This window comes from Ooceraea biroi, chromosome 4 (genome assembly GCF_003672135.1).
Source record: "Ooceraea biroi isolate clonal line C1 chromosome 4, Obir_v5.4, whole genome shotgun sequence".
Lineage (NCBI taxonomy): Eukaryota > Metazoa > Arthropoda > Insecta > Hymenoptera > Formicidae > Ooceraea > Ooceraea biroi.
Window position 1 is genome coordinate 6,097,158 of NC_039509.1, and position 16,699 is coordinate 6,113,856.

A 16,699-nucleotide genomic window follows, 5' to 3' on the forward strand; every position below is an offset into this window, starting at 1 on the left:
TAACCGCACTTGTACGGTAATTGATCTAAATCTAAAAGGTGTGAGATTACATTTATGAAGATGTATGTAACTCGCAGAGGAGCCAAGTATTACACACATATTACGTGTTAATTGTCAGAAAATCGCTGATATTATTTTATATTATGTAATAAAATAATTATACCATAAATCTCGCAGGAGCTTGCGGTCGTATGGCGAACCTTTAATCTTCTGTGCAAGACACTAGTTCGGTCTGTGTCTAACTACAAAGAACTTCCATAACTTACTTGTTTGAGGTTTCGTCCGGAAAAGCGTTATGGATAACGAACATTAAGAAGTATGGTATATGCAGCTGAGCGTTACGTAATATAATCACGCCGCGGAAAGCGCGTGCATCTAATTTAGGCGTATCCAATCGCGGCTAATGCGTTCGATAACTTCATAGGCAGATTTCGCAGCGCATTTTCCTATTACTATTGATGATGATGTGAAAATATTGTTGAAACTTTTAATATGGTATGAACTTTAAACAAACCACTCGTTCCGTTCGTTCAAACTTTATCTACAAAAGAGGAGGAGACTTCCATCACATCATCCTTTAATATGACATGTTATGCGAAAATGCATAAAATATCACTCAGCGAAATCATATTATGCATATTAATAATAAAAAAACGCTAATAACAGTATTTTTTTATGAAATTAGGTTTCTCTAATGAAATATACTTATGTTAACTGCAAACTACATGTTATCTACATTTTAATAGTTGATAGAATGGATCATAGTTTGCTTGTGGCTGATAAAATAGATATCCTGGATAATACCGTCTTCTGGTAGTTCTGGTACTGGTATATACTGGTACATAGCGAAGTATGAAATCGTGCAGCTTGCAAATTTTAGCGAGCTTTATTTGCACCGGTCGGCAAAAATATATACTTTCACTCATCTTCCATCGATACATTTCCCATCTATGATATCCAAAATTATTTATTCAAGAGTACGCAAAGAATAGATCAACATCAAGAATATCAATAACTCACAATTTTACGTTAAACTTTAATTCAGAAATATCAAAAATTTTTCTGGAGAACATTTTTATTTAAAGTATAATAAAAAATTTATCTGGGGAAGGTTTTCATTTAAAGACTAATAAGAAACATACTAATACGCAGTAAATTATTTTAATATCAATATTTTATTTTATTTATTTATAGTTTTATAATACACTGACACAGATTTATTCAACAGGTTGCGCTCATAATATGACTGTCGTATATCGATCAAGAACACATATTATTGAGATCAAGGTACATTGTCGCAGATTACAGAAACGCCATCGAAATGCAAGTCGATGCACAAACTCGCATAATATATAATATAAACTTAACATCGGCATCTGTAAAAATCAGTTTCAGAATGAGTAACTGCGCCATATGTAGAGAAGAAAATAAGCAAATACGGTGCAGAACTCAGTGAAAACCATGTGACGATTGGTACACGCTGCATTCCACTGATCGTGATGGACAGCAGCTTGTTTCTCACCTGCAAGCAAATAAGCGGTTAACAAGACGTTTAATACAAAAAAATGTTTCGTTGAAATTATTTACATATTAAAGCAGTTTGAATTTAATTTTCTCACGTATAAAATTACATTACATAATGTTTCGAAAATGTTTTATATTTAAAAAAAATTTAATAATTTAAAAAAATAATATCTCTCGCACGATGGGCAGGCGCCTGTCGCAATTTACGTTTTGTCAGTTGCATATATTTGATAATTTTTTATTTAATTTACCATTTAGGACGTGAATGTGCACCGCGGTCGTGCTGAATTGGCTCACTGAGCACGTATATTCTCCGCTGTCAGTCTTTTTCGCTCGTTCGATATAGAGCTTCGTCACCACATCCTCGTTCGTCCTGAAAAATCGGTTTATGTTACTGTATTATTCAGAGTGTCGCTGTACGTATACGCATGCAACATTTTCACGACATCTGCGCTACTAGTTCTCATCTCCTGAATTACGACAGTGAAAAATGAAAAATGTATTTAAAATATGTAAACGTTAGATAACATAAAATATGTACGTGTATGCCTTATGCAATTATTGATATCTTTATACGTAATAAGAAATATATTTAAACTACATATGCATAACTTATTGCTCATATTTTCACACGTTATAAAAAATACCCAATTATACAAATATATAATGTACTACATTTACGAAAAAGACAGAAGAAATAGATAGAAATAAAGAAACGAATTACGATTAAACGATACAACTTGTTAACCGAACTTGCGTTTTTCGCTCGTCGTAGTCGCTCCTATAAAAGTGATAGAATTGGACAATTTGCTCCAGTTCTGTCTAACCGAAAGAAAAACAAGTTTTCAAAGTATCGTTCTCGAGGAGGATCAATCACAACGGTTGCATCGTACAGAGAGTACTAACGCTCGTCAACGCGTACACCCTCCGGGCTTAGAAGGTAACAGCACCGCTACGAGAGGATAAGAGCGACGATATGTAGCCCTTGTATATAGACAGTGCCTGCATACATGCGAGTACACATGCAAATCGAGCCATACATCCATCCCCGGAAGCGCTCTCTTCGATCCATCGTCACTCACGATTTATGCTCACCCATTAATGTGATAAACGTTGACGTAATCCGGCAGCGCCTCGCTATTTTTCCGCCAGACCGGATACGGCACCTTTGAATCGGGGCAAGACGGCCGGACAATGCACACTAGCTCGATTCTGCTTCCGGTTTTGTAGTATCGATCGCGTAGCTCATGTCTGGCCTCGTCGATGATCCTGATATCCGGCGCTGTAAAATTCAATTCACAAATATTAAATTTATAATCGATAATTTTTTTTCTTCATTTTGAATTTTACATTCTTTTTTGTTTTCATCCTATATCCTGAATAAATTTCTCTACTTGATTATTGAAGTCCTAGTTATGAAAAATATAGAGTCGAATTGCATCACAAACTTCTTTCACACAGATCTCGTAATAAACAGTACTTGTTTTACATAATGTATACAATTTGTAATTAAACTGACATGAGAAAGTTTCCGAGACCAGAAGTTACCGTGCAGTAAGTGGCATGCAATGATATCGGTGTATGCGGGCGCGTTTGCTGATGCGAGTCCGGAAGTAAAATAAAATAAACTTGCATCGCGCTTGCAACGAGCTACGCTACGTGATACAACTGCGGCTGGCTTGTTTCCGGGCGGAATACCGCGAGATTCTCTCACGGTAATTGAATCTTTACGAGGGTGGAATTTAAATTCGCGACGACTGTCTCGTTTAGATACGTGCCGCGACAGCCGACAATTCGCGACGTACACTCGCGGATTCGGTGTCTCGGTAATGGAAAAACGATGCATGCATCCCCCGCGCGTGTGCCACCAACATCACCGGATTACGCACCGATGCCTCGTAATAATATATCACTCAAAATTCATCCGCGGTACCGCCGTCACAGCTTTTCTGACGTTTCTTACATTCTCGTAAAAACGCGTGATATTACCGAGAACAGTGACGTTCGTGATCAGCATTCTTGGTGGATGCGTGTTCACTTGGCAGACGTAGACTCCGCGATCTTCCCTACGCACGCCAGAAATGGCCAATCTCCAATTGTTTGGATACTGGAAGCTCACGCTGTACCTTGAGTCCGATATGTGGGTAGCATTACCAAGAGTTAGGAGGGACGCCCAATCTGTGTTCCGTCGTAGCCACATCACCTGTAACCCGCGGAAACTTCTCGTCGATCATCTTGAGAGTTTAATGTTATCCAGCGCTATACGTAAATATGCTTTTCAGGTAATAGTGGAAACGATTAAACGCTATTTTATAACAATAATAATAATAATGGTATCAGGACTGCAAAAGTTAAAGTATTATGTACATTTACATGATATTGATCTAATGGTATCATTATAATAATATGTATAACGTAATAACGTACCTTCCTGCCGGAGAGCATAGCGACGCGACAATCAAGGAGGGCTGTTGCACCAAGATGCAATGCCACATTTTGAGAACCATTGATACCCTGGCCATCCGCATTCTCAAAATACGGATCCCAATCTGTGACGCGATGATGCCTCAAACGTGGAATTCGTAAAGGAGGAAGATTGACGATTATCTCTTCTAAAACATATTGTCATTAAACATTACATTTTTCTTTTTTTTATATTTTATATTTTATATTTTATACAAACATATTTTTATAGAGATATGTGTCCATAATGTCAGTATTATAATGTTTTAAACCATTTACGTTGTTGCGCTTGGTCTTTAATTAATTTTTAAGTGGCGAGAGGTTTGCACCATTAAGAAATAATGTAGAAAGAGTGGATTAATATTTTATCCGCGTTATTCAAGACAAAATCTTACCGTAATTCGAGGAAGAAAGGATAATAAAGATAAACATCATGACACGAAGAATGTTTTGCAGAGTAATAAATTCAAGTTTCTCCTACTAATTATCCCGCTGATATTAAGTGTTCCGAATGAATGGATATTCGCACCGCGCAATTCTTGGACACAAAAATCAGATAAAAGAAGAAAATTGGAGAGAATCCATGAAAGAAACAGATGGAAAAGAATAAAGAGACGTGAGATAAAGCTGCAGCCAGGTAATCTTTCGACCCTTTATTTCGCACGCTTCGTAAGCTCATGAGGGTTCCGCTCGAGGTTGCGAAGCACTCAGAAATTTTACGGATACTTGAAATACAAAAGGTACAATTATGCGGTAACGGTGAGCAGGTGGCTTTGCCGCAACGAACGACACAGTGTTGGAAACTTGTGGCCAAGACCCGCGATATTTTATTCTGACGTCACTTCCCCCTCTGTATTTTATGTATTGTTTTATAGCTCGCGTAAGTTTGAAGTTCCAACAGAAAATATATTCTTTACAAATAATATAAATTATTTCAATTATTCAGATGAAACGGATCTGAATATTACGTCAGCGAGCATCATGTGATATGAATATTACGCGTTTACCAATAAATATAGCTGACATAGTTGTTAAAGGATATAATTAATTTCTTTCTCATGGAGAGGAATTCTCTTATTGCGTATCTATTTCTCTGCTGCAATGGCATCATCGAAAAATACTGCGAGCAGAAATTTGTTAAAATTTTTTGTGGAATGAACATAGGTCTTCCGACTTTTACTTAATCTTGAAAAATCGTTTGTGGCGGTATCTTTCAGATACGTGAACGACCCGACGGGTTTCTTGGCGAAACGCGTAACGGTGCTTTCTTACGATCCCGCAGTCCACTGAGGTCAATCCCTGATTTCCTCCGTTGCTGTCGAAGCCCAGGTATCCAATACGAGCTTCCGTGGAGGGACAAGGTTACACGATTTTATACACCCGCGAGAAGTTTATTACTTGCTCTCTGTTAGACGCGATAAACTGGAAACAAACTGCCCGCTGTACGTACCTTGGGATCATGAAAATTGAAAGCCTATTCATTCCTGTTCTCTCGACCTCAGAATAATCTTCGCAGGTTGAGACATGAAGACGCGAAAAGATAATACGTGATCGATATGAAATTTCAAACCAAATAAACTTGAAAAAGATGTAACATGAATATCGAAATTGCAACGAAATTCGAGTAAAAGCTCTTTCGAATTAATCTGAATCAACCAACCAATAAAGTCCATTTCTTTCCTGCTTTGCTTTTTCTTTCTAAATTGTACGTCTTATTTTGTTATCACTTATCATTTTTTTTGTTTTTATATATTATTTCAAATTGTAATAAAGTTGAGTTTTACTTATAACATGTTTCTGAAGAGTTTGGCAGGCTTCTTCAGTAAATTGCAATTATAATTTTTAATGAGCGAGTTTCCACATTAGTACGCATCTTTCGAAGTCGGAACTTCATGACTGATCTGATTTGTTCCGGTTGACGAAGAAAATTACCCATCCGTTACTGATTCGATTATGTGGGAGCGCTCGAGGTTAACGGGAGAGAGGACTAAATGTCTTCGGCAACGTCTATCTTGCCTCTTTCAAATTTCGCTGCTCGCACCTTAATCAAATGGCTAAGTTGAAGGATCGGGGATTAAAGATTGCTGGCTTACTTCCTGTCGAAGTAATAAGTGCCTCTTCGTTCATCGTTATTGAAACGAACGATGCGATTCGTCGAGTACCACGCGAGTATCGACAATATTGTACTCAATTGAATTAGTACGCAGTTCGATTGACTTATTATTGAATTATCGTAACTGTCACTAGTTGTTAGGACGCATTAAGCCGGAAATGATATCTAATTATTAGTTTGAGCGCGGATATAATTTAAATATGTTCTTATTAATTTGTTCAATTTATATCCGTTATTAATATGCCGCGCGGATTATCAAGCAAAATCACGTATGCCAAATTGATATTACGGATAGTACAAACAGAATTTATTTGCACGTCTTTGCGGGTATGTGATCACGGATTTGTGATTCTGTAAATGCATTCCATCGATTGAAATATACGTATATCGACGATCGGATGGATTAAGCGAACATACCGTGAGTGTACATTTCGGAAGATTTACACAGCACTATCAATTTATAACTATCCAATCAAGACAGCACAGTCAAACTTAACGGAGCAGAGAAAACGTTTCTTGCACCGATCCAATGGTATACTTCGAATCCTTCGAGACACTCCATTTTCAGACGCGCATTGTATTCAACGCATAAATTGACGACCATTTCGAGCTTCCATATAGAGCCACCATATAATAACCGTACGCGAATAAAAAGATAGCAAAAAGCAATGCGACGGCGGAATCCGCGTGATTTATGTTCCGGACGGCGTTCGCCGCAGCGTTGTTCTCAATCGAGAAAATAACGGGCGTTCGTTTTTAATTATATTCTCTCTTCTCGGCGGCGATTCGCGAACCGCCGTGGACGTAACTGGACGTTTCACCATCCCTACAAGGGCGCATGGATTACGCCTTGCCGCTCCGGCGCAACGTGTGTAAGCCGGCTCTGAGATTTTAGTGCCACTAAAGCGACTGTGCCGGGTATGTTACGCGTTCGACGTATAATCCGCCCCGTAAATGCGAATCGGCAGCTGCGCCGGATAAAACCCAGTTGTTCGCGAGTTCGCGCGGAGGCGACGATTTCCGCGGGATATTAATCGTCCGTGACGTTACGTAAATGCATAAAATACGAATGAATAAGCGGATACTCACACCCGGGACAGGCGATCCTCTTAACGATCCTCATAAAATTTAACATGATCGGTGTGCTTGCTTTGCGAATCGCGTTATACTCGCGCGAGCAGATCTTCCACTTTTATTCGGTACAAGAGAATTACCGTTAAAAGTGGCGTTGTACCACGATAATTATAATGCGCGGAAATATTGTGCAGCTTCGGATTTTTACAACGAAGAAACCAGCTTGGGAGATAATTCGATATACCGGAAGCAGGATAGTCATGAACAACATTTGAAGAACTTACGAGCTTTCAACCAGCGTAAAGTCGAAGACTATAGTACCGTGGTATATCATATTTTCTCGGTCGCGGTTTTCCGTCGCGATGTCTGTTCGGTATCTTTATAAGTCAATATAAAATTGTGTACACATCGTGATAGTATATACAGATTTATAAAAGAAAGATTGTTAATAATATGGAAGAAACAAGATGATCAACATCTTGACAACGTGTACGCATATGAAATCTGTGTACATAGTATCTGACTAAATAAAACACAACGTTAATTAAAAGTGCGCGTCCATTAAGCATCCGGAAGCTGGCACATAATGGAGAAAAAGTTCGAAATCGCTATACGCGCCTTTCATCAACGCTAATGGGAAGCAGCTAAACCCCGAGAAAAAAATCCGCTCTTTCACGACAAGCCGTGATTGAAATATTTGCGAAAATGTTTTATGATCGATCCGCGTCCGTTCCTCATTGATTATCGTAATCTCTCTATTTCTTTCTCCCTCGCTCTTTCCATTTCAGATGGAAATTTGTTTCGCAGTCATTAATTGCGACGAGATTGTCTTAATTGGAACGCGAAACGAACGTGCCGCTTAAAGTGACCGAATTTAAATTCTACAGTTATCCGGAGAAAATCAGGTCTCCAAACGAGCTTCGGGTTCCATCGGCGTTCGAATAATACGGGAGTAGGTACTCGCTAGCGAGAATCGCAATCCCAGATAATAGAATCCCTGAAAATATTTGGCGTCTAAATTAGTAATCTGACACAACGCGTGCTTCGTCTCTCGTTTGCACGATGCGCCATCATAGTCATTAGTGCGTCACGCAATATTCAACGTCACTTCTCTCTTATGATGTTGCTCATTTAATTGCTAAATAGCTAGAAGAAAAACAATATATATATATATATATATATATATATATATACAGCTCTTTATAAAGGAGAGCGAATGAATGCGCTTGATCGCGCCCTCATGTTTTTCATCCGCTCGTCGAGAAAATTGTCGACCTCTTTCCCGCAGAAAACCGAGGCTGCGCGCATCCACGTTCACGTTCCCTTAAAGCGAAGTCCCCTCTTTGTCTCGCCTTTTCTCTTCCGCGTTTTCTTCTCACGTCGTTCACGCGGAATCCAAAACGCGCGGTTTCGACTGCCGGGTCCGACAATCGAGGTCGCGCAGTGCGCCCACGTAATAAATATACATCCAGAAGATCATTTGTTCCCGTACGTAGCCTTATGGCAAGGATACTACTATCGTCGAAGATACTACCATCCGTCTTGTCGGTCGTTTTTCATCGGCTAGTACCGGCTCTGCGTTGATGCTTCCGCGATCCTGCCGTCGGGATGAGACGACGTTTGGGGGGAGTTTCTCATACTTTGTGCTCGAAGCCCGACATGAATCCAATTACGAAAGCCCGTGGAACACGTATAAGTTGGACCAGCGTTCGACTGCAGCCGAAACTTGTGCAAAGACCTCGCTCGCAGACGAAAGTGCACCTGATTCTTTAAAGGGCGGATCCTTTGGATAATCATTTGCGCGATATGCGCTTGCCTCTCGCCGTTGGCACACTATCCGAAATTCTGAAATTTCAGAAATGGAATCACGTTTCACAACATTTTTCCCGTCCAGAATTATACGCGGCGAGATCCTGCATTGAGAAACTTTGTGATGTAACGGTGTTATTCCTGAATTATGGATGATAAAGATAATGGAAGGATATGGGCGTATCAGTCCACAGATGAAAACTAATATCACGGGATTAACAGTTTATTAAAATGACAAGTTATCCTTTTCGCGATGACAGGCATCATCCCTCGACAAAAGATACTCGCGGCCGGGTAGCACGACGCCAATTCCGGTAAGATGACACGCTTGCCCGTAACGATGAAACTTTGCATATAATCTCGCGCGGTAACCCTCCCGGACCGATGCGCGATATTAAACTCAACGTAAATGCATTTCTCTGTGTAGGTGTATGTGTATCCTCTTTCTCTCTCTTACTCCATTATCGCGTTATTCTCGCGTTGCCCGTCCACGGGTATTTACGCAATTTCGTTTCCCTTATGCAACTTTTTCGTCTCTCTTCCTCTCTTCTATACCATTAAAATTAGTCGTTGTAATTGGATCGGTACTTTGGTAATGACGGAAGAGTTTCGAGTACGTTTTCTGGGTGAAGGTTTGTAAGTTTGAAGGAACGTCGCAGTTAGGGAGAACGAGAAGATTTCATTTCCGATCCTCGGCGAGACGTTACGTCGAAGTAGTAAAATGTACGGCGCGGATTGGCGACGGCAAACTTTGCAAATAGCTCGAGACAGTCTGTACGTATGCAGTCAACACTCTCGCACGTAGCCAAAGCCGCGTACCCATACAATCGAATGACAAGTCGCCAAACGAGTTTTGAATTGAATATTTCATCGGTCGACCTCCGGGCGACCCGAAGCAACTTTCCCGTCTTGACAAGAGCGCCGAGGGTGCAGAACCGTCTGTGCACTTATGCAAACAATAACTGTATATATTTAACGCATTTGAGAGGGAGTGAAAGCTATGCAGCGCGAATGATGTTCTCCTCGAAATAAAAGTATCAGAAATCTTCTTTTCTGCGCACTTATAGGACAGTATTAATTTTAATACTATAACTCGGTGGAAGTGATGGCTCCTCTAAAGCTCGTAATGAAATTGCGCTGCATTATCGTAAGTGCGGCTTCAGGGAAACGGTTGTACAACGGCGACAAGTTAAACTTTTTTGGGGATTTGCGGGAATGGGTAACTGTGGGCGTTACCTAGACTTACACTGTAATGCTGCAAGATGAGGGCTGTTATGAAACAGAAATTACGTGATATATATTCGTACACTCTATAGATCCATACGCTTATTGCTTTATACATTTTTTACGAGTAGTTTAATATACCTCTCGCCATAAACTCTTGGAAGATGATAAGCTTCAAAGAACAAAGGGCTTCAAATGACGTTACAATGTGCATACCTATTTCGAGTATGCATACAATTTTTTTGCACGAACAGCTATAAAAGTCTGAAATTGCACTTGCATGAGGGTTTCCGGAACGGTTGACTGCAGCACGGTGCAGCGAGCAACTCTTCAAAGTCTAATCGGTTCAGCATTGAAATCCAGGAGTTGCTATAAAGCTACGCAGAGCGAATGTACATCTTTTCATTGGTTCTCGGTGCAAAAGCGCAAGTTCCTATAGAAGGTAAATATCTGCACGGTCAAGCTAATATAGATACGAGATTGCAGTCCATCGGAAATCGACGACACAGTTGTAAATGCAAATTGCAGTCGGAACTCACAGCGAATAATACCGAAGTGATCTAAAATCTACTGGTCTCGATAATTCTCTGTCTTTTCTCTTTCTTTTTTCTATCGTGCAAGCTCCATCGTTAGTTCTCGGCTTTCCCTTCTTACGGGAAGATCGGGAAGAATCACGATCTGCTCCGTGATGTACGGTTGCGGGATTATGGGCTCTTCTACGTACGAAGCGAAAAAAAGTTCTATCACACCGTAGCGCGCTCGCAGCACATCGTACAATTTTACACGATGTTGGAACTTGCGGAAGTTCGGCGTAAGCGAGGTTGCATGAGAGTTCGACTAACTTTGGCGCCGAACGAATCACTCTTACGATCTGGCTCTTTGGTCTGGCCACGTACTGATTAACCCGAGAGCGAGTAAAATTAAACTGGAACTTCTCTGCTCTTTAACTCTCGAATCCACGTATGACCTTTATAACATTACAATGAAGAACCGTTCTCAGCGCGGCGAAATACGTTTATGATTTCGATATGAGAACCGGATGACATTTGAATGCATCAATTTTCTATACATTCATGCAGCCAGAACTAATCAAGTCAATCTTTTCTCTTCGTGACGTTTTTCTCTTCAATCTTTTCTTTTTATGTGCAAGGCAAAATTGGCAACTAAAAATACCTAAATCGCGTTTGCAAAATGAATAGAGGAAGAGCAATGATAGAAACGGAGAAAAAACCAAAAAGTTATCGGTGACATTTTATTATTGGCGTTCTATTTCGACAAAAATAATACCGTATTTATAACGATAGCGAATAGTGCGGCATTTACATCGATAGCACACTATGTGGGTACATATCGCATCGCTTGTGCAACACACCTTGGAGCTGAGTGATATTCCTGGCGAATTTGTGGCCGTTAACGAGTTGCTCGCGCAGCTGATATCTGTCGCGGTGTCGCTGATAATTGGCGATAACGATCGTGATCGTTGCCAGAACGAGGAAGAACCTCGACCCCCACGCTGGTTCCGCCATCGCCCGTCGGTTTTCGCATCCCCCGAAGTTTTCAACGCGCAGTCAGAATTGTTGGAGGGGCTATGATGAACCACCCGCACCGTTTGCAATATCTTCTTCCTCCTGCCTCTGAAATCTAAAGAAATACAAGCATCTATGCAAGCTGAACGCATCATGAAAGAAGTTAGATGTAGATTAATAAATTTTAACGAAAATGTTTTTTATATAATACTAAGTTAGAAATAAAAGAATATTAAATTGGAAAGACAAATAAATTGAAATTATAGTAGAAAAGAATCAGCAAGAGAATATTTTCAAGTAGAGATTATCATCTTTTCTGCTTACATTTGCGAGATAGAAATATACGACGTTTCTCATTTTTTAAAATTTGTATTATGCGTGTTGTGTGTGTATGTTTCATGAAATTAACACTGGCAGTGTTACTAACGAACAATTTAGAACTGTTGAGTTTTAAGAGGTATACATTAGGTTAGTTGAATATTATTACACATTTATCCAGCTCATTAAATTTAGCGAAGACTGCTAGAACTGAAATTAGCTGTATGCTCCTCACAATTGGTACCGCAGTGCGTACGTGTTCTATATTTGGCTTTGTTCGTATATACATGTGTGCATCTCGTGGAGTGGCGTGTGGAAATAAACGAAAATGGAAGTTACGGTGGACAACGCGCGCAGGAAAAATACGATGACATCCGAAACAAGTGAGAAATTAGGTGTACGCCAAAATTTATTGCTTTATTATTCTGATGCGTCTTTTCTTCTCTTATAAATCCACAGTCCGAGAGAAAAAAGCTATATAGCATTAAGTGACCAAAAGAGCGGAAATAGTTAATAATCACGTTTTTTTCTAAGATGTCTAACAGATATGCCACGATAAATGAAAAGGTAATTATAACAATATCTAAATTTGTCAGATGTAAAAAAACGATCTCCGTCTTTCGAAGCTTATTTTACATCTATTTCTTCGAGACTTGCTTCGAACCATTGAAGTTCCAAGGGTTTTCTAACTAGCGCAGGGACTACAGAGGCTCTCGAATCTTGCGAGAGCCAAGTCCTCCTTCAACTCGCGGCACGTCTTAGAATCGATCGATTTTCCGCGCTCGTGATGTCACGTTGTTGCAACGGGTTACCGATACCGGAAAAGAAATACAATGAGGAAACCACGCGAGAGACTTACGGGGAAACGTGCGAAGGCAACTTCTGTAATTCTGAAACCTCGTTCTGACCGCACTGTACAAGTGCATCGCAGATATTTACAATGGGGAAATGGGCATTTACCCGTCAGTTTCATGGAATTTTCAGCTAATGAAATCTAAACAATCGCAATCATATGAGCTACGTTGACGCAGCTTGTAAAAATCTGCGTAAACGTCAATTTTTCGACCTGTTGATAAATCATTGTGAATGATGCACATTGCTTGACGCTTTAATAACAAAAGCTATAACGTCCAATAGCGCAAACGTTGCGGTCGATGATGGTATCCACAACGCGGGGAAGAGGATCAATGACGGAAATGACATGAATAAAGTTTCAGGGGGTACATTCCGGCCGGATATTATTCCAGTCTCGCAGTTAACAAACTAATTCCCATATACCGAATTGTGGGATATGCAAAAAATATATTCTATATCTGGGAGAGGATATCGACTGTTTATTTTATCGCGGAATCTTTTTGGAGAATGAAGAGACAAGAGACATGCTAAAAGCTGAAAAAATTGTTGAAATTTGGTTGGAGAGAAAGAAGCGCCTTGTGTGCATTTCAGCTTGCAGTGTTCTTTGTACAAGTACGAAAACTCCTTTTATGATGTTAGCAAAGTTTATTACACGCCTTTTACACGTACGCACACGAGCGTCTAAAACACCGTGAACGAGTTTCCAAAGTTTAGGCGAGATTTTAAACTTCAACTCGTTAACATAATATTTTTACACTATTTTACACAAAAAGCAGCAAAATTTAATTTTAAGTATGTTACGAAATACGCGATCACGTCGCAATTGTTCGACATTGTGCGTGAATCAGAAAGTATTCCGCACGAAGTGCATTTCAAAGTAAGCCACACATAGATCAGGCATGAAAATCCGGTGGGTAAACGTAGGAACAATGGATACCGTGATGAAGAGATATGCAGGAAGAATTGGGAAAAAAAGAAACGTGGAAAAACGGAGAAACGGTAAGAAATCTTGCGGACGCTGTTCACATGCAATTGAATCACTGAGCCGCTTTCTCGGTCAACCTTTTGTTCGAACGTAGTTTATCAGAGAATACTTTAAAAGGTCGGATCGGGTCAATTCCTTGCCATTTAAAATAAGACGGATTGGGATTGCTCTCGCATCCAGAGACCGATACCTTCGACAATACTCGAGGTGTATACCGAACGTGCAGCAAGACTGGTACCAGCTTTTCCTCGTATCGTAACACATCGAATTTATTGTCAGTTACGTAAAGCGCAATGCGTGTATACAATATACGTAAGTTATTTCTTTGAAATCGCCAAGTATCATTTTTCGTTAGCTTGCCGATTTGTTCGCACGTATTTTCAAGAAATACCGTAAAAGTAAGCCGTGGATTGTGCGCGTCAAGAGAAACCGCTTATTTAGACAGATTACAAAATCCACCTACTTGCGTTTTAAAATTAGGACACCACACCTTTCTTAACCCAAGCGAGCAACAAAGCAACTTTACCAATGAGACTACGTCGACTTAACTGCAAGAACTTCCTCTTCCTAAGCGCATTAATGTAGATTAGTTGGAAGATGCTGATATCTCTCCTTGCAGCTATTTCAAAATCTATATCTACCTGACTGATCCGACAGATGAAGAAGATAAATATCAAGATAATCTTGTGGATGTGTATCATCATTTCGGTATTATTTATGCACGGTAAACGAAGCGACAGACTCGCATTTCCGCGCATTTACGTATTCATTGTACCTTCATTTATCGCGATATAATTTAATGTAAATTGCTGTCTGGCGTGATGAGATTTTCATGCATTGCGATGTTTTAGTTATAATTCTTGCGCGAGCTTGTAGTATGGATTTATTCTAACGGCGTCCGATTTATGGGTGCTGGTCGAGCAATCTATAAATCGATGAATTTTAATCGTGACGTCGCCGTTGTTCTCATTTAATGTCGTCGTCATTTAACGTGAATCGTCTGTAGGCGTGCACGATCTATGATGGAAATTGAACGGCTGGCTTACGATCACCCTTGTACCGAATCATTTACATAGGAAGACGGATAAGACGGATCGCTGATCGTGTCAACCATTATTCGTCGTGGCACGTGAAATCGATTATAGGAAGCTGCAGTGTTCGTTATCGGCAGATGTGCACCATTCAAGGGGGGTAAAATTTTCCGAAAATGCAGCTCCTCGACACTGGCGACGAGCTTCGCCGAGCTGTCCCGAATAAATACATTATAGTATAGGAACGTTAGATTTTGCATTATTCGATCGCATCGTTTAAAATAACTCAAAAAGTAAATAACATTCATATATAAATAGGTAGAGATAAGAAATATAATTCATATAAAATAGAACCAACAAAAGAGGGGAACTTCAAAGATCTAGCTTGATAATAAAAATTTCAGAAGAATACAACATGGTAGTGAGAATATGTGTGTCTTATGTGTTCAACCGTGAGTTCCTTTTTGTTCCTTCTTAAATTTGTAATCGCAAATTGTAATTGTAATTGTAATTGTAACATAAAATTATTATTAAAATTATTAAAATTATACATATAAGTCACGTATATAACAGAAGATATTATTATTTAGATATTATCTAAATATCAGTACTCCATTGTTTTCTCTTCTAAATTCGTAAAAATATAATCGATACACATGTCGTAATTACTGCAATTTAAGTTATCTTGCGCGTTTTTCCGCTAACGCTCAGTAAACTAATTAATTAGCGCGTAACAAGCGACTCTTTGGACAAAAAGAGGAGCCGTAATTAGGCAATGCATATGGCTAACGCGTTTATTGATCCCCACGTGGGCGTATGGTTATTGTTGATTGGACAAATTTATTATCAATTACGTTCATTGTCATATATTCGTACACATTCTATTTTTTCATTTATATTTAATAAAAAACTTATTCCAGTTTATAAAGTATCGATATTCCGCTGCGGAACTAAGCGCGCGCTTGCAGCGACCTGTTCGTATGTTATATTCTTTTCCGCTGATTTTTTATAAATTAAAAATTTATTCGTTTATTGAGTTAATAATTCGCATCACTTACCGGGATAAATTGCCTGATTCCAACGTTACGATAAGCTTTGTGATAACGATGGCAGAAAGAAACTTCGCGAACGCAAAGGGAATACCACTCGCGGTTGGTACGCGGGCGGCTGGCGACGAACTGCCGCGGAGCTTGAAAGCTCTCGGTTCTCAGGGCGACCTCTGTTACTACCACGTGCTTGCAATGGCGCCCCTGCAATGTGCCTACAAAATGTTTTGACCTAAAAAGATAGCTTGAAAATTGTAATCGATTTTCTCTAGTTAAATATTCATAAACGCCATAAAATCATATGCTTCTTTTATACCAAAAAATTATATTAAGTTGGTTTTTAATCAAATTTTTAATACTTGAAGATTGCATTATGCAAATTGCTGGCGACAGCAATATACATTGCTAACAAAATCTGCAACAAGTAGATAATATATAAGTTACCAGTTGACAATAAGCTTCTCACTTATATCTTATATTCTTATATTGTTATTGATTATTAATATAATTTTTTAACATAACTGAATAAATGTATATTCTTATACCAAAATAATAGATTGATTGCACTTATATGTCGCCGTATATATCACAAATGTAGAAATAATTGACAAGTGTCTTCTCTGTCTCGAATAAAGTATGTATAGCTTTCGATAAAATCTTAATAAACTTTTGTTTCCTGTTCCGCAATCAATATATTTTTCAATCGACATATTTTTACTCCTAATTCAACC

The 16,699-nt window shown here is 39.3% G+C and overlaps 1 protein-coding gene across 3 annotated transcripts; it reads right to left on the minus strand.

Moving 5' to 3' along the window:
• Positions 1-1,156: 1,156 nt before the first annotated feature.
• LOC105282515 (zwei Ig domain protein zig-8) lies at positions 1,157-16,130 on the minus strand. Of its 3 annotated transcripts, none has more exons than XM_011344513.3 (7): positions 15,981-16,130; positions 11,580-11,841; positions 3,952-4,136; positions 3,514-3,727; positions 2,620-2,806; positions 1,776-1,897; positions 1,157-1,522 (listed from the first exon to the last, which is right to left on the minus strand). In XM_011344513.3, the coding sequence occupies exons 2-7, from the start codon at positions 11,731-11,733 to the stop codon at positions 1,392-1,394; spliced, it is 993 nt and encodes a 330-aa protein (XP_011342815.1). In that variant the 5' UTR covers positions 11,734-11,841; positions 15,981-16,130; the 3' UTR covers positions 1,157-1,391. The 3 variants fall into 3 exon arrangements, with proteins under 3 accessions (XP_011342815.1, XP_011342814.1, XP_011342818.1); XM_011344512.3 differs by having other exon boundaries at positions 11,580-11,848; XM_011344516.3 differs by lacking the exons at positions 11,580-11,841; positions 15,981-16,130 and adding an exon at positions 6,518-7,099.
• Between the last annotated feature and the right edge of the window lie 569 nt (positions 16,131-16,699).